Below are 17,817 nucleotides of genomic sequence, written 5' to 3'. Positions count from 1 at the left end.
TGAGGGGGGAGTAAGAAGTGGAGAGCGAGGGGGAGGAATGGGGAGTGATGGGGGAGAGTTGGAGGTAAGTGAGGGGGAGACATGGTGAGTGAGGGGGAGAGAGATTTGGTTGTGAGTGAGGGGGGAATTGGGTGGATCGGGAGGGAGTGAAGAGGGAGGGATGGTGAGTTATGGGGAGTAAGGGAGAGAGTTGGGGGTGTGAGGGGAAATGAAGTGGGAGTGAGGGGGAGGGAGGAAGGGGGAATGAGGGGAGGAGTAAGGGAGGGGGAGTCAGGGGAAAAATAAGGGAGGGGAGAGTGAGAGGGGGACGGATGAGGAGTGATGGGGGAGTGAGAGTGGGAGTAAGGGAGGGCGGAATTAGGGGGGAGTAAGTGAGGGAGGGAGGAGTCAGTGGGAAGTTGGGGCGGATTGACAGGAAGGGAGGGAGGGGGGAGTGTGTGAGGGAGTAAGGGGGATCAGGTGAGGGAGTGAGTGGGTGGAGTGACGGGGAAGGAGGGATGTGAGGGGAGGGGGAATGGGGGGGCATCTAGGAGGGAGGGAGGGGGGAGGGGAGTGGGTGCTAGGGAGTGAGGGTGAGAGCGCGGGGGGGAGTGAGGGGGAGTTGGGTGGGGTGATAGGGCAGGAGTGAGGGGGTGGAGTGATGGGGGAAGGAGGGAGAGTGAGGGGGATCGGGGGGAGTGAGAAAGGGAGTGAGGGGGAGAGTGAGGGGAGGGAGTGATGGATAGAGAGGAAAGACTCACCTATACTGTGTCGAGGTAAAACTGCATCATTGTCCTCTGTTACCTTCACCACCGGCCTGAGAGAGAGAGAGTGAGAGAGAGAGAGAGAGAGAGAGAGAGAGTGAGAGAGTGTGAGAGTGATAGAGAGAGAGAGAGAGTGAGAGACAGAGAGAGTGAGAGAGTGAGTGAGAGAGAAAGTGAGAGAGTGAGTGTGAGAGTGAGAGAGAGAGAGAGTGAGAGACGAGAGAGAGTGAGAGAGTGAGAGAGAGAGTGAGAGACAGAGAGATGAGAGAGTGAGAGAGAGTGAGAGAGAGACAGAGAGAAAGAGTGAGAGAGAGAGTGAGAGTGAGAGACAGAGAGAGAGTGAGAGAGAGAGACAGAGAGAAAGATTGAGAGAGTGAGAGAGAGAGTGAGAGAGAAACAGAAAGTGTGAGAGAGAGTGAGAGTGGAGAGTGCGAGAGAGTGTGAGCGTGAGAGAGAGAATGTGAGAGTGTGTGAGACAGAGTGAGAGAGAGAGAATGATGGAGAGAGAGAGAGAGTGTGTGAGGGAGTGAGAGAGACAGTGATGGAGAGAGTGTGTGGAGTGTGAGAGAGAGAGTGTGTGAGTGAGTGTGAGAGAGAGAGACAGAGAGAGAGAGTGAAAGTGAAAGAGAGTGAGAGAGAGAGTGAGACAGAGAGTGAGAGAGAGTGAGAGTGAGAGAGAGTGAAACAGAGAGTGAGAGAGAGAGAGAGAGTGAGAGAGAGAGTGAGAGAGAGAGAGTGAGAGAGAGAGTGAGAGAGAGAGTGAGACAGAGAGAGTGAGAGAGAGAGAGTGAGACAGAGAGAGTGAGTGAGAGAGAGAGAGAGAGACAGAGAGAGAGTGAGAGAGAGAGTTGAGAGAGAGACAGAGAGAGTGAGAGAGAGAGTGAGACAGAGAGAGTGAGAGAGAGAGAGTGACAGAGTGAGTTCAATTCCAGGCAGAGGGCGAAACCTTGGGCAAGTTTCCTTACTCCACACAGAGCCTAATAATATTCCCTCCAAAACCAACAACAATAATAAATTGGTCATTTTTCAATCTACGACTGTTTGTGGGACATTGCTGTGCGCAATTGGCTGCCGCGTTCGCCCACAAATATACAGTCAATTCACTTTACAGTGTGTTCTGTGAAGCGTTTTGGGACTTCCTCCCGACGTGAAAAGCGCTATATCAAATGCAAGGATTATTATTATTATTATTATTATTATTATTATTATATCTCCTCTATGCTCCTTTACACTTCATACCAGAGGCCTGTAGGTCAGTGGTGAGAGCACTCTCCTCGCGAGCCTCCAGCCCCGAGGCTCTGGAACTCTATCCCCAGTGCCTTCGCCGCCTCCTCCCTTTCCTCGTTCAAGGCCGGTCTCAAGACCTTTCTCTTTGACCGTACCTTCAGCTCCTCTCTCGACTCTCTACCCCCTCCTCGCTCCCTCCCTTCCCTCCCCTCACCCTGACCATTTCCCCCTCCTCGCTCCCTCCCTTCCCTCCCCTCACCCTGACCATTCCCCCCTCCTCGCTCCCTCCCTTCCCTCCCCTCACCCTGACCATTTCCTCCCAATGCTCGGGTCCTGACCCAACTGTACAGTGCCTCGGGACGTCCTCCCGACGTGAAAGGCGCTCTATAAATGGAATCTTGTTGTTGTTGTTGAGAGGACCTGGGTTCTATTCCCAGGCAGGTTTCCTTACTCCCCACGCCTGTTTACTGCGCAGTGAGTAGGAACCCAGTTGTTAGTTGATTGGTGTGACTCACTTTTCCGGGAGTAATAATCCCTTCAAAAAAAATGAATTAATTAATCACGAACCCACGGCTGTCTGGGGCGCCCGGCCGTACACAATTAGTTTCCGCATTTCGCCCACAAAATGTACAGGATAGAGTTCAACATCCTCGTCCTCATCTTCAAAGGCCCTCCACAGCCTTGGTCCTCCCTACTTCTGTTACATGCTAATACCGTCGGTGGTCGGGCCTTCAGCCTCGCTGCCCCCACCCTTTGGAACTCCATCCCACAGTGCCCCTGCCTCCATCACTTGCCTCCTTCAAGGCCTGTCTCAATACCTTCCTCTTTGGCTGCTTATGGTCACCTTCCTATGCCCCCTCCTTCCACCCTCGACCCCCTCCTGATCCCAACTCCCAGCTCGGGTCTAAATCCAGCTCTTTGGAAGTTCCTCCTGATGTGTAAATATCATTTGTTATTGTTGTTTAGGTCCTCACCGTGAGATCTCCCGCAGTGATGTGGTTCTAGGGAGGATATTGGGGGAAGGATTCTTTGGTCAAGTTTACGAAGGCGTTTACACAACACCTGTGAGTTGCTCTTCAGAAAAACAATGCATTTTCTCTCTCTTGTGAGTCATCCCTCCCTCTCTCTCTCTCCCCTCTCTCTCCCCCTCTCTCTCCCTCTTATCCCTCTCACCCCTCCCTCTGTCCCACTCTCATCCCTCCCCCCCTCCCTCCCTCTCATCACTCCCTCCCTCCCTCTCTCCCTCCCTCCTTCCTTTCCATCCTCGCCCCACCCCAGCTGTGCCCGGGTTTAGACAGATGTTAAACATTGCCAGAGAAAGAGAAGGGGGGGAGAGCAGAGAATATAAAAAACAGTGAGAAACTTAAAAAGTGATGTAAGAGCGACGTCAGTATTAACAGTAAACTAAGAACTATCAGCGCATCACACACGGAGTTAACCCGATCAACTTACTTTGATTGGTTTGCGTTAACTTGATCAACTTAATTGGATCAACTTGATTGACTTAAAACTTAATTAACTTAACCTGATTAACTTAATGAACTTAGTTTAATTGATTGATCTGCTCAGGTTGGAGGAGGTGACAATGGCCTGGCAGGTGCTATAATAATAATAATAATAATCCTTGCATTTGATATAGCGCTTTTCACGTTGGGAGGACGTCCCAAAGTGCTTCACAGGACACACTGTAAAGTGAATTGACTGTATATTTGTGGGCGAACGCGGCAGCCAATTGCGCACAGCAATGTCCCACAAACAGTCGTAGATTGAAAATGACCAATTTATTATTGTTTTTGGTTTTAGAGGATTATTATTAGGCTCTGTGTGGAGTAAGGAAACTTGTCTAAGGTTTGGCCCTGACCCCCCGGGGATTGAACTCAGGTCTCTCACTTGCAAAGCGAGTGCTCTAACCACTGAGCTACAGGACTCCTATGTGAGGAGTGTGCCATGTGGGAGCTGACGGAGGGCAGTCTGACCCCGGGCGACCACATCTGCAGAAGATGTCTGCAACTGAGGCAGCTCCAGCTCAGAGTGGCGGAGCTGGATTCCGAGGTGCAGACCCTGCGGAGTATCAGAGACAGTGAGTGCTTCCTGGATAGCTACATCCTGGAGCCAGTCACTCCCCTGAGGGAATATACGCTCAACATTGATTATGGTCAGGATAGGTCAATGGACAGTCAGGAGGTCGGGGGACAACGGAAAGAGTGGTAGTAAATCCGGCATTAACCTTGAACAACACGTATGAGATCCTTGGAACTTGTATCGACAAAGAAGCCGGTGAGGGGGCAGGAAAAACTACCTCTGACACTGGGGCAAACGAGCGGATAGTTGTCGTCATTGGTGACGAGACTGTTAGACGGACAGACACAATCATCTGCAGCACCAACCAGAAGACCAGAAGGCTTTGCTGCCTCCCTAGGGCCGGGGTGAAGGATGTCTCGGCAGGGCTAGAGGATAACTTAAAATACGAGGGCAAGGATCCGTTGGTGGTACTTCACATCGGTACCAATGACATCGGTAGAGTCGGCCAAGATGACTTGAGAAGGGAATTCGAAGAGCTGGGGTCCAAATTGAAGTCGAGATCATCGAAGGTGGTAATATCGGGACTACTGCCTGTACCATACGACAATTGGTACAGGAACAAACAAATTAAGGACTTGAACGCATGGCTAAAAGAGTGGTGCGGAACTCAGGGGTTTCTTTTTATGGGCCATTGGCACGAGTATTGGGTGAAAAGAGAGCTCTTTCAGAGAAATGGGCTGCATTTAAATCGTGCTGTGACAAATGTCCTAGCTAAACGAAATAATAGGAATTTAAACTAGTAAAGGGGGGGGGAATATACAGGTAAGAGAAACCATAAGTTAGCATTAGAAAAAGTAAAGATGACAGTGCAGAATAGCATGCCAGATAATAGGAATATGTTAACTAGGGGTAAGAAGCTTGGCAAAGCAGATAAGGAATCAGAGAGTAGAGGAAATGGTAGGAAATTAAAAATGTTATATCTGAATGCGCGAAGCATTCGGAATAAAACTGATGAATTAAAAGCACAGATAGACACATATGGGTACGATCTAGTAGCCATCACTGAAACATGGTTACAAGGAGATCTAGGGTGGGAGTTAAATATTCCAGGGTTCTCAGTTTACAGGAAAGACGGGCACTGTGGGGAAAAAAGGTGGGGGGGAGCCCTGTTAATTAGGGATGAAATAAAAGCAGTGGAGAAGAAGGATCTGATATCCGATGACCAGGAGGTCGAGACAATATGGGTGGAAATAAAAAATAATAAAGGGCAGAAAATATTAATGGGAGTGGTTTATAGACCCCCAAACAGCGATCACAATATAGCACAGGTATCAATCAAGAAATCAGTGGAGCATGTAGGAAAGGTAAAGCGATAATAGTGGGTGATTTCAATCTCCACATAGATTGGGAAAACCAAATCGGCAAAAGTAGGTCAGAAGAAGAGTTCATTGAGTGTATGAGAGATAACTTTCTAGAGCAGCATGCCGAGGAACCAACTAGGGGACAGGCCATCCTAGACCTTGTTTTGTGTAACGAAACAGGGCTAGTTGGCAGTGTAGGTATTAAGAATCCTCTAGGGCAGAGTGATCACAATATGATTGAATTCTGCATTAAGTTAGAGAGGGATATAGTTAAATCCGAGGCAAGTATTCTGAATTTAAATAGGGCTAATTTTGTAGGTATGAGGAAAGATTTAGGTAAAATAGACTGGAGAATAAGATTAAGAGGTAAAAATGTAGACCAACAGTGGCAAATATTTAAGGATGTAGTGCAAAATTCTCAGCGGTCGCATATTCCCTTGCGGAATAAGAGTACCACAGGGAAAGCAATTCATCCGTGGCTAACTAGAGCAGTTAGGGAAAGCATCAAATTAAAAGAAAAGGCTTATAAAACTGCCAAGAAAAGCAGCAAATCTGAAGATTGGGAGAGTTTTAGAAACCAGCAAAATAAAACTAAAAAACTCATTAAGAGCGAGAAAAAGGAGTATGAGGGTAAGCTAGCTAGGAACATTAAGTCTGATTGTAAAAGTTTTTACAAATATATTAAGAGGAATAGGCTAGTGAGGGTAAATGTAGGTCCACTTCAGTCAGAGACGGGAGAAGTTGTAATGGGGGATAAGGACATGGCAGAGTCCCTAAATGGGTACTTTGCATCTGTCTTCACCCTAGAAGACACAACAAGTCTGCCAACAATAGAGATGCACCAAAGGGATAAGGACAGGGAGCAACTTAGGGAAATTTTCATTAGTAGAGAATTGGTGCTAGGGAAACTGTTAGCACTAAAAAGTGACAAATCCCCTGGTCCGGATGGCTTGCATCCCAGGGTTTTAAAAGAGGTAGCTTATGAGATAGTGGAGGCCTTGTGTCTGATCTTCCAAAATTCCTTGGATTCTGGAACAGTCCCCATGGATTGGAAGATCGCAAATGTCACACCACTATTTAAAAAAGGTGGAAAGGAAAAGATGGGGAACTATAGGCCAGTTAGTCTCACATCAGTGATAGGAAAAATTTTAGAATCATTGATTAAGGATGTGGTAGTGCGGTATTTAGGGCACAATATAATTAGGCCAAGTCAACATGGCTTTACAAAAGGGAAGTCATGTTTGACAAATCTCATAGAGTTTTTTGAGGATATTTCCAGTAAACTAGATAAGGGTGAATCAGTGGATGTGGTCTATTTGGACTTCCAGAAGGCATTTGATAAGGTACCGCATAGACGGCTAGTCCAAAAGATAAGGGCCCATGGAATTGGGGGGGGCATATTAACGTGGATTGGGGAATGTTTAACGGGTAGGAAACAAAGAGTAGGGATAAAGGGGTCCTTTTCAGATTGGCGGGATGTGACTAGTGGAGTGCCACAAGGATCAGTCCTTGGGCCTCAGCTATTTACCATCTACATCAACGATCTAGATGAGGACATCGAAGTTAATATATCTAAATTCGCGGATGACACAAAACTAGGAGGAAGTGTCAACACAGAGGACGACATTAAAAAAATGCAGCGCGACATAGATAGGTTAGGTGATTGGGCAGGTAGGTGGCAGATGAAGTATAATGTAGGGAAGTGCGAAGTCATCCACCTAGGTAGCAAAAACAGTAGAGCGGGTTATTTTTTAGAAGGGGAGAGATTGGAATGTGTTAGCGTCCAGAGGGACTTGGGTGTCCTTGTACACCAATCACAGAAAGTTAGTCTGCAGGTGCAGCAGCAATTAGGAAGGCGAACGGTATGTTAGCATTCATTATGAAAGGATTAGAGTATAAGAGTAGGGAAGTCTTGCTGCAACTGTATAGGGCCCTGGTGAGACCACACCTGGAATACTGTGTGCAGTTTTGGTCTCCTTATTTAAGGAAGGATGTACTTGCCTTGGAGGGGGTGCAGCGTAGATTTACTAGGTTAGTACCAGGGATGAAGGGGATGAGTTACGAGGATAGGCTGACCAATTTGGGCCTATATTCTCTAGAATATAGAAGAATTAGAGGGGATCTTATAGAAACCTATAAGATCATCAAAGGGCATGATAGAGTAGATAGTGGGAGATTGTTTCCCCTGGTTGGAGAAACTAAAACCAGGGGTCACAACCTTAAAATCAGAGGCCAGCCCTTTCGCACTGAGTTGAGGAAGAACTTCTTCACTCAAAGGGTGGTGAATGTATGGAACTCACTACCCCAAAGGGCTGTTGACGCTCAGTCCTTGAACATATTCAAGACTGAGATAGATATTTCTTATTGCGAAAGGGATTAAGGGATATGGGAATAAGGCGGGGGGGGGGGGAGGCTGGCTGGGTGGGGGGGATAAGGCAGGGAGGGGGGAGGCTGTGGGGGAGGGGGTGGCTGGCTGGGGTGGGGGGGGCTATGGGGATAAGGCAGGGGGGAGGCTGGCTGGGGTGGTGGGGGGATATGGGGATAAGGCAGGGAGGAGGGAGGCTGGGGGGGAGGGTGAGGCTGGCTGGGGTGGGGGAGGATATGGGCATAAGGCAGGGGGGGGTATAAGGCAGGGGTGGGGGGTGAGGCAGGGTTGGGGTAGGGGGGGATATGGGGATAAGGCAGGGGTGGGGGGTGAGGCTGGGGTGGGGGGTGAGGCTGGGGTGGGGGGGATATGGGGATAAGGTAGGGTCAGGTTATTAGCTGGAGTTAGATTAGAAGATCAGCCATTGAATGGCCGGAGAGGCTCGAAGGGCCGAATGGCCTCCTCCTGCTCCAACATGTTACGTTATGTTATGTTATGATGATGGTGGTGATGATGATGGTGGTGATGAAGGTGGTGGTGGTGATGATGATGGTGATGAAGGTGGTGGTGGTGATGATGATGATGATGGTGGTGGTGGTGATGATGATGATGGTGGTGATGAAGGTGGTGGTGGTGATGATGATGGTGGTGGTGGTGGTGATGATGATGATGCTGGTGGTGGTGGTGATGAAGGTGGTGGTGGTGATGATGATGATGATGGTGGTGATGATGATGATGATGGTGGTGGTGGTGGTGGTGATGATGATGATGATGGTGGTGGAGGTGGTGGTGATGATGATGATGATGGTGGTAGTGGTGGTGGTGATGATGATGGTGGTGGTGGTGGTGATGATGATGATGGTGGTGGTGGTGGTGATGAAGGTGGTGGTGGTGATGATGATGATGATGGTGGTGGTGATGAAGGTGGTGGTGATGATGATGATGATGATGGTGGTGGTGGTGATGAAGGTGATGGTGGTGGTGGTGATGAAGGTGACGTGTCCTCTGCTCTCAGGCCGGGGAGAGGATGTCGGTCGCTGTGAAGACGTGTAAACGCTCCTGTGCTCTCGACGTCAAAGAGAAGTTCATGGCAGAAGCCGGTGAGAGACACCCCCCCCACCGCCTGTAGCTCAGTCACACCCCCCCCACCGCCTGTAGCTCAGTCACACCCCCCCCACCGCCTGTAGCTCAGTCACACCCCCCCCACCGCCTGTAGCTCAGTCACACCCCCCCACCGCCTGTAGCTCAGTCACACCCCCCCACCGCCTGTAGCTCAGTCACACCCCCCCCACCGCCTGTAGCTCAGTCCACCCCCCCCACCGCCTGTAGCTCAGTCACACCCCCCCACCGCCTGTAGCTCAGTCACACACACCCACCGCCTGTAGCTCAGTCACACACCCCCCACCGCCTGTAGCTCAGTCACACCCCCCCCACCGCCTGTAGCTCAGTCACACACCCCCACCGCCTGTAGCTCAGTCACACACCCCCCACCGCCTGTAGCTCAGTCACACACCCCCCACCGCCTGTAGCTCAGTCACACACCCCCCACCGCCTGTAGCTCAGTCACACCCCCCACCGCCTGTAGCTCAGTCACACCCCCCCCACCGCCTGTAGCTCAGTCACACACCCCCCACCGCCTGTAGCTCAGTCACACACACCCCCACCGCCTGTAGCTCAGTCACACACACCCCACCGCCTGTAGCTCAGTCACACACCCCCCACCGCCTGTAGCTCAGTCACACACACCCCACCGCCTGTAGCTCAGTCACACACCCCCACCGCCTGTAGCTCAGTCACACACCCCCCCACCGCCTGTAGCTCAGTCACACACACCCCACCGCCTGTAGCTCAGTCACACACACCCCACCGACTGTAGCTCAGTCACACACCCCCCACCGCCTGTAGCTCAGTCACACACACCCCACCGCCTGTAGCTCAGTCACACACCCCCCACCGCCTGTAGCTCAGTCACACCCCACCCCACCGCCTGTAGCTCAGTCACACCCCCACCCACCGCCTGTAGCTCAGTCACACACCCCCACCGCCTGTAGCTCAGTCACACCCCCCCACCGCCTGTAGCTCAGTCACACACCCCCACCGCCTGTAGCTCAGTCACACCCCCCCCACCGCCTGTAGCTCAGTCACACCCCCCCCACCGCCTGTAGCTCAGTCACACACCCCCACCGCCTGTAGCTCAGTCACACACCCCCCACCGCCTGTAGCTCAGTCACACCCCCCCCACCGGCTGTAGCTCAGTCACACACCCCCCACCGGCTGTAGCTCAGTCACACCCCCCCACCGCCTGTAGCTCAGTCACACCCCCCCCACCGCCTGTAGCTCAGTCACACCCCCCCCACCGCCTGTAGCTCAGTCACACCCCCCCACCGCCTGTAGCTCAGTCACACCCCCCCACCGCCTGTAGCTCAGTCACACCCCCCACCGCCTGTAGCTCAGTCACACACCCCCCACCGCCTGTAGCTCAGTCACACACCCCCCACCGCCTGTAGCTCAGTCACACCCCCCCCACCGCCTGTAGCTCAGTCACACCCCCACCCACCGCCTGTAGCTCAGTCACACACACACCACCGCCTGTAGCTCAGTCACACACCCCCCACCGGCTGTAGCTCAGTCACACACCCCCCACCGCCTGTAGCTCAGTCACATACCCCCCACCGCCTGTAGCTCAGTCACACACCCCCCACCGCCTGTAGCTCAGTCACACCCCCCCACCGCCTGTAGCTCAGTCACACACCCCCACCGCCTGTAGCTCAGTCACACCCCCCCACCGCCTGTAGCTCAGTCACACACCCCCCACCGCCTGTAGCTCAGTCACACACCCCCCACCGCCTGTAGCTCAGTCACACCCCCCCCACCGCCTGTAGCTCAGTCACACACCCCCCACCGCCTGTAGCTCAGTCACACACCCCCCACCGCCTGTAGCTCAGTCACACACCCACCACCGCCTGTAGCTCAGTCACACACCCACCACCGCCTGTAGCTCAGTCACACACCCACCACCGCCTGTAGCTCAGTCACACACCCCCCACCGCCTGTAGCTCAGTCACACACCCACCCACCGCCTGTAGCTCAGTCACACACACACACCCACCGCCTGTAGCTCAGTCACACACACCCCACAGAGTCAGGGATGGGTTTTATGTCCCCCCCCACTCCCTTATCTATCCTGAGGTGTGACAGCTGTCTGTCTGTCTGTCTGTCTGTCTGTCTGTCTGTGTCTGTCTGTCTGTCTGTCTGTCTGTCTGTCTGCGGGAAGTCGCTCTCCTTAAATAAGCTGCTGCCTGTTGTGCCAAACACACAGTCACTACACTTTACAGTAAGTCTTGTGAAGCGCTTTGAGACGTCCTCCCAGAGGGGAAAGGTACTCAGTCAACGTCAGATCATTATTATTATTATCCCTCACTCCCTCCCTCATTCACTCCCTGATTCACTCTGTCCCTCACTCCCTCACTCCCTCCCCCACTCACATTTTACTCCCTCACACCCTCAATACCTCCTTCACTCTCTCACTCATTCACTCACTCCCAATCTTATTCACTCCCTACTCCCCCCCCCCCTCTCTCTGTCCCCCCCTCGCCCCCCCCCCCCCCCCTCCCCCCCCCCCCCCCCCAGGGCTGATGCGGCGGTTGGACCACCCCCATGTGGTGCGGATGATTGCAATGATTGAGGAGGAACCTGTGTGGATCATTATGGAGCTCTATCCGTACGGAGAGGTGAGCGCAGTGACCTCACTTCCTGTCCGTACCTGACCTCTGACCCCCGTGGTGACCACGGTCACTCGCGGTGACCCCGCGGTGATCCCTGACCCCCGCGGTGACCCGTTACTGACCTCTGACCCCCGCGGTGACCCCTGACCTGCGCTCTCTGCTGCAGCTCGAGACGTACCTCGTGGCCAACAAGAAAACGCTGGAGGTCGTGACCCTCATCAGCTTCGCCTGTCAGGTCGCGGGAGCTCTCGCGTACCTGGAGGGTATCAACTGTGTCCACAGGTCAGTCTGGGGGGGGGGGGTCTGTGTGTGTGACTGTGTGTGTGTGTGTGTGTGACTGTGTGTGTGTGTGTGACTGTGTGTGTGTGTGACTGTGTGTGTGTGTGACTGTGTGTGTGTGACTGTGTGTGTGTGTGTGTGTGACTGTGTGTGTGTGTGTGTGACTGTGTGTGTGTGACTGTGTGTGTGACTGTGTGTGTGAGTGTGTGTGTGTGTGTGTGACTGTGTGTGTGACTGTGTGCGTGTGTGACGGTGTGAGTGTGACTGTGTCTGTATGTGTGTGTGTGAGTCTGTGTGTGTGTGACTGTGTGTGTGTGTGTGACTGTGTGTGTGACTATGTGTGACTGTGTGTGTGTGTGTGACTGTGTGTGTGTGTGTGACTGTGTGACTGTGTATGACTGTGTGTTACCATGTGTGTGTGACTGTTTGTGTGTGTGTGTGTGAGTGTGTGTGTGACTGTGTGTATGTGAGACTGTGTGTGTGTGTGAGTGTGTGTGTGACTGTGTGTGTGTGAGTGTGTGTGAGTGTGTGTGTGAGTGTGTGTGTGACTGTGTGTGTGTGTGACTGTGTGTGTGACTGTGTGTGTGTGAGTGTGTGTGAGTGTGTGTGAGTGTGTGTGTGACTGTGTGTGTGTGTGACTGTGTGTGTGTGTGACTGTGTGTGTGACTGTGTGTGTGAGACTGTGTGTGTGTGTGACTGTGTGTGTGTGGGTGTCACCAGTCATACACACCATCTCATGTTCTCTCTCTCTCACACTCTCTCTCACTCTCTCTCACACTCTCTCTCTCACACTCTCTCTCTCACACTCTCTCTCACACACTCTCTCTCATACTCTCACACTCTCTCACACTCTCACATTCTCTCTCTCACACTCACTCACTCTCTCACACTCTCTCTCACACTCTCACACTCACTCACTCTCTCTCACACTCTCACACTCTCTCACTCACTCTCTCTCTCACACTCTCTCTCACTCTCTCTTACACACTCTCACATTCTCTCTCTCACACTCTCTCTCACTCTCTCTCTTTCACTCTCTCTCACACTCTCTCTCACACTCTCTCTCTCACACTCTCACACTCTCTTTCACTCTCTCTCTCACACTCTCTCTCTCACACTCTCTCTCTCTCACACTCTCTCTCTCACTCTCTCTCTCACACTCTCACACTCTCTTTCACTCTCTCTCTCACACTCTCTCTCTCACACTCTCTCTCACACTCTCTCACACTCTCCACAGGGACATTGCTGTGAGGAACATCCTTGTAGCGGCTCCTGACTGTGTGAAACTCGGAGACTTCGGTCTCTCTCGGTACATCGAGGCAGAGGAGTATTATAAAGGTCAGAGTCTGCAGAGTGGGGGAGCACCGGGGGGCAGAGGGGGGGCTGGGGTGAGTGTGCGTTGAGGTGGGACCTCCAGGGGGGCTGTGGAGGATGTGATTTTGGGGGTTTGCGGGGTCTGTGGGGGGGTGTGGAGCTGCATGGGGGCTGGGCTAGGGATGTGGGGGTCTGGGTTAGGGGTTTCTGGATTTGGGGGGGCTGGGTTAGAGGTTGTTGGGGTCCGGGTTGGGGGTGTGGGGTATGGCGGCTGGGTTACGGGTATGAGGTTTTGGGGGCTGGGTTAGGGGTGTGTGTGGGGGTTTGGGTTAGGGATGTGGGGTTTGGGTTAGGGATGTGGGGGTTTGGGGGCTGCGTTAGGGGTGTGGAGTTTGGGGGACTGGGTTAGCGGTGTGGAGATTTGGGGTGCTGGGTATGGGGTGTGGGGGTTTGGGGCTGGGTTGGGGGTGTGGAGTTTGGGGGCTGGGTGAGGGTTGGGATTTGGGGGCTAGGTTAGAGTTGTGGGGTTTGGGGGCTGGGTTGGGTTTTGGGGTTGGGGGCTGGGTTGGGTAGTGGGGTTTGTGGGCTGGGTTAGGGGTTTGGGGGTGTGGGCTGGGTTGGGGTGTGGAGTTTGGGGGCTGGGTTAGGGTTGTGTGGTTTGGGGGCTGGATTAGGTGTGTGCGGGTTTGGGGGCTGGGTTAGGGGTGTGGGGGTTTGGGGGAGCTGGGTTGGGTTTTGGGGTTGGGGGGCTGGGTTGTGGTGTGGGGTTTGGGGGCTGGGTTAGGGGTTTGGGGGGGCTGGGTTTGGGGTGTGGGAGTTTGAGGGGGATGGGTTGGGGTGTGGGGTTTGGGGTCTGGATTGTGGTGTGGGGGTTTGGAGGCTCATATAGGGTTGTGGGGTTGGGGGGCTGTATTGGGGTGTGGGGGTTTGAGTGCTGGGTTTGGGGTGTGGCTTTGGGGGTGTGGAGTTTGGGGGCTGGGTTGTCCTCCCACCTCAACCTTCAAGGCCCTGTCCTTGAGTGGTTTAGGTCGTACCTCTCCCACCGTCTTCACTTTGTTTCCACGAATGGCTTCTCTTCCACCCCCCGCACTGTCTCGTGCGGTGTCCCTCAAGGCTCTGTCCTCGGTCCCCTCCTCTTCACCCTCTATATGTTCCCCCTGTGGTGACATCATCCGCAGACATGGGGTTAACTCCCACATGTGTGCGGATGACACCCAACTCTACCTTTCCTCCTCTACCCTCAACTCCACGACCCCCGATGTCCTGACAGCTGCCTGTCCGACATCGAGTCCTGGACGAGAGACAACTTTCTTCAGCTCAACGTCCGCAAAACCGAGGCCCTCCTGATTGGCTCACGTCAGCGCCTCCGCACCTCAGGCGCTGACACCATCAGCATCAAAGGCCGCACTCTCCACCTCTCAAAGCCATCAGGAACCTCGGGGTTCCCCTCGACCCTGAGCTGTCCTTTCTCCCTCATATCCGCACCACAACTGGCACCGCCTTCCATCACCTCCGGAACATCGCCACTACCTCACCCCTCACGCGGCTGAAACTCTGGTCCACACCTTTATCACCTCAAGGCTGGACTATGGGACCTCTCTCCTCGTCGGCCTTCCCGGCCCTCCCTCCACACTGCAGGTCATCCAGAACTCTGCAGCTCGTATACTGTCCCGCACCAGGCCTCGCGACTACATCACTCCCACCCTCACCCTCACCCTGACCCTCGCCCTCGCTCGCCTCCACTGGCTCCCCATCCCCCAGAGGATGCAATTCAAGATCCTCATCCTCACCTACAAGGCCATTCACGGCCTTACTCCCTCCTACCTCTCCGATCTACTATCCTCCGTCCCTCTGGCTCCGGTCTGCTCCACATCCCCCGCCCCAACCGCCCGACCATCGGTGGCCTTCAACCTCTCAGCCCCGAGGCTCTGGAACTCCATCCCCAGTGCCTTCGCCGCTTACTCCCTTTCCTCCTTCAAGGCCGGTCTCAAGACCTTTCTCTTTGACCGTACCTTCAGCTCCCCTCTCGACTCTCTACCCCCTCCTCGCTCCCTCCCTTCCCTCCCCTCACCCTGACCATCTCCCACCTCCTCGCTCCCTCCCTTCCCTCCCCTCACCCTGACCATTTCCCCCCCAATACTCGGGTACTGAACCAACTGTACAGTGCCTTGGGACATCCTCCTGATGTGAAAGGCGCTCTATAAGTGGAATCTTGTTGTTGTTTGGGTTTTGTGGGGTTTGGGGGGTGTTGTGGTGTGGGGTTTGGAGGTGGGTGGAGTTTGGGGGGGTGTTGGGATGTGTTGTTTGGGGGAGTGTGGGGTTTGGTGGGGTGTTGGGATGGGGTTTGGAGGTGTGTGGGGTTTGTGGCTGTGTTGGGGTTGGGGTTTTGGGTTGGGGTTTGGGTTGGGGTGTGGCGTTTGGGGCTGTGTTGGGGGTGGTGTTTGGGGGTTGGGTTGGGGTGTGGGGTTTGGGGGCTGTGTTGGGGGTGGGTTGGGGGGTTGGGGGCTGGGTTGGGCTGTGGGATTTGGGGGCTGGGTTGGGTATGGGGTTTAGGTTGGTGTATGCAGTTTGGGGGTTTGGGTTGGGGTGTGGGGTTTCGGTTGGGTGTGGGGATTGGTGGTTTGTGTTGGGGTGTGGGGTTTGGAGTGGGGTTTGGGACTGTGTTGGCGTGTGTAGGGTTGGGGGCTGGGTTGGGGTGTGGGTGTTTGGGTTGGGGCGTGGGGTTTGGGGGGTTGTCGGGTTTGGGGATGTATGGGGTTTCGGGCTGTGTTGGGGTGGGGTTTGAGATTTCGGGGTGTGTTGGGGTATGAGGGGTTGTTGGGGTCTGGGGGTGTGTGGGGTGTGAGGAGGTGTTGGGGTGGGGTTTGGGGGTGTGGGGGGTTGTTTTGGGGTTATGTGGAGTTTGGGGGGTGTGGGGTTTGGGGGCGTGTTGGGTGGGTTTGGGGGTGTGTAGGGTTTGGGGGGGTGTTGGGGTGGGTTTGGGGGTGTGGGGTTTGGGGGGTGTTGTGGTGTGTGGTTTGGGGGTGTGTGGGGTTTGTGGTGTGTGAGGTCTTGGGGGGTGTTGGGGTGGGTTTGGGGGTGTGTGGTGTGTTGGGGTGGGGTTTGGGGGCGTGTTGGATGGGGTTTGGGGGTGTGTGGTGTTTGGGTTGTGTGGGGTTTGGGGGGGTGTTGTGGTGTGTGGTTTGGGGTGTGTGGGGTTTGGGGGTGTGTGGGTTTGGGAGGTGTTGGGTGGGGTTTGGGGGTGTGGGGTTTGGGGGGTTGTTGGGGTGGTGTGTGGGATTTGGGGAGGTGTTGGGGTGGGGTTTGGGGGCTGTGGAGGTCTGTGTTGGAGTATGGGGTGTGTGGAGTTTGGGGGTGTGTGGGGTTTGGGGGGGTTAGGTTTAGGGGCTGTGTTCGGTTGGGGTTTGGGAGATGTTGGGGTGTGTGGTTTAGGGAGGTGTTGGGGTGGGGTGTGGCGTTTGGGGGAGTGTGGGGTTTGGGGGGCTGTGTTGGGGTGGGGTTTTGGGGGGTGTGGGGTTTGGGGGGTGTGGGTTTGGGGTGTGGTGGGGGTGTGGGGTTTCAGGGTGTGGGGTTTGGGGGTTGTGGGGTTTGGGGGTGTGTGGGGCTTGGGGGTGTTGGGGTGAGGTTTGTGGGGGGTGTTGGGGTGGGGTTTGGGTTGGGGTGTGGGTTTGGGGGTGTGGGGTTTCGAGCTGTGTTGGGGTGGGGTTTGGGTGGTGCTGGGTTTTGGGGCTGTGTTGGGGGGTTTGGGGGGGTGTGGGGTTTGGGGGTGTATGGGGTTTTGGGGTGTGTGGGGTTTGGGGGGGTGTTGGGGTTTGGGGGTGTGGGTTTGGGGGAGTGTTGGGTGAGGTTTGTGTGTGGGGGGAGTTTGGGGGCGTGTTGGGGTGGGGTTTGGTGGGGTGTTGGGGTGGGGTTTGGGGGTGTGTGGGGTTTTAGGCTGTGTTGGGGTGTGGGGTTTGTGGGGTGTGGAGTTTGGGGGGGTTTTGTGGGGCTGTATTGGGATTTGGGGGGGTGTGGGGTTTGGGTGGGGTTTGGGGGATGTTGGGGTTTGGGGGGTGTGCGGTTTGGGGGTATGAGGTCTGGGGGGTGTGGGGTTTGGGGGGTGTGGGGCTTGGGGGTGTTGGGGTGAGGTTTGTGGGGGGTGTTGGGGTGGGGTTTGGTTTGGGGTGTGGGGTTTGGGGGTGTGTGGGGTTTGGAGCTGTGTTGGTGTGGGGTTTGGGTGGTGTTGGGTTGTGGGGTTTGGGGGTGTGGGGGGTTTGGGGCTGTGTTGGGGTGTGGGGTTTGGGGGTGTGTGGGGTTTGGGGGTGTGTGTGTTTGGGGGTGTGGGGTTGGGGGGGTGTTTGGGGTTTTGTGGGTCTGTATTGGGATTTGGGGTGTGTGGGGGTGTTGGGGTTTGGGGCGGTGTGGGGTTTGGGGGGTGTGCGGTTGGGGGTATGAGGTTTGGGGGGTGTGGGGGGGGGGTGTGTGGGGGTGTGGGGGTGAGGTTGTGGGGGTGTTGGGTGGGGTTTGGTTTGGGGTGTGGGGTTTGGGGGTGTGTGGGGTTTGGAGCTGTGTTGGTGTGAGGTTTGGGTGGTGTTGGGTTTGGGGGGGTGGGGGGGTTTGGGGTTGTTTGTGGGGTTGTGGGATTTGGGGGTGTGTGGGGTTTGGGCTGTGTGTGTTGGGCTGTGGGATTTGGGGGTGTGGGGTTTGGGGGGTTGGGTTTGGGGTGTGGGGTTTGGGGGTGGGGGTGGGGTGGGGTGTTGGGGTGAGGTTTGTGGGGTGTTGGGTGGGGTTTGGGGTTTGTT

At 54.6% G+C, this 17,817-nt stretch overlaps 1 protein-coding gene across 1 annotated transcript; it reads left to right on the top strand.

Annotated features, from left to right (window-relative positions):
• Positions 1 to 1,961: 1,961 nt before the first annotated feature.
• Positions 1,962 to 13,110, top strand: LOC121852747 (protein-tyrosine kinase 2-beta-like; the record flags this gene model as incomplete). Its single annotated transcript, XM_042346642.1, has 6 exons — positions 1,962 to 1,995; positions 2,937 to 3,034; positions 8,734 to 8,818; positions 11,349 to 11,449; positions 11,610 to 11,725; positions 12,960 to 13,110. Coding segments are annotated over exons 1-6 (585 nt in total), but the record flags the coding sequence as incomplete, so codon positions are not given.
• Between the last annotated feature and the right edge of the window lie 4,707 nt (positions 13,111 to 17,817).

Source organism: Callorhinchus milii, unplaced genomic scaffold, assembly GCF_018977255.1.
Source record: "Callorhinchus milii isolate IMCB2004 unplaced genomic scaffold, IMCB_Cmil_1.0 Scaffold1224, whole genome shotgun sequence".
Lineage (NCBI taxonomy): Eukaryota > Metazoa > Chordata > Chondrichthyes > Chimaeriformes > Callorhinchidae > Callorhinchus > Callorhinchus milii.
This window is presented reverse-complemented; position numbering and strand designations above follow the sequence as displayed.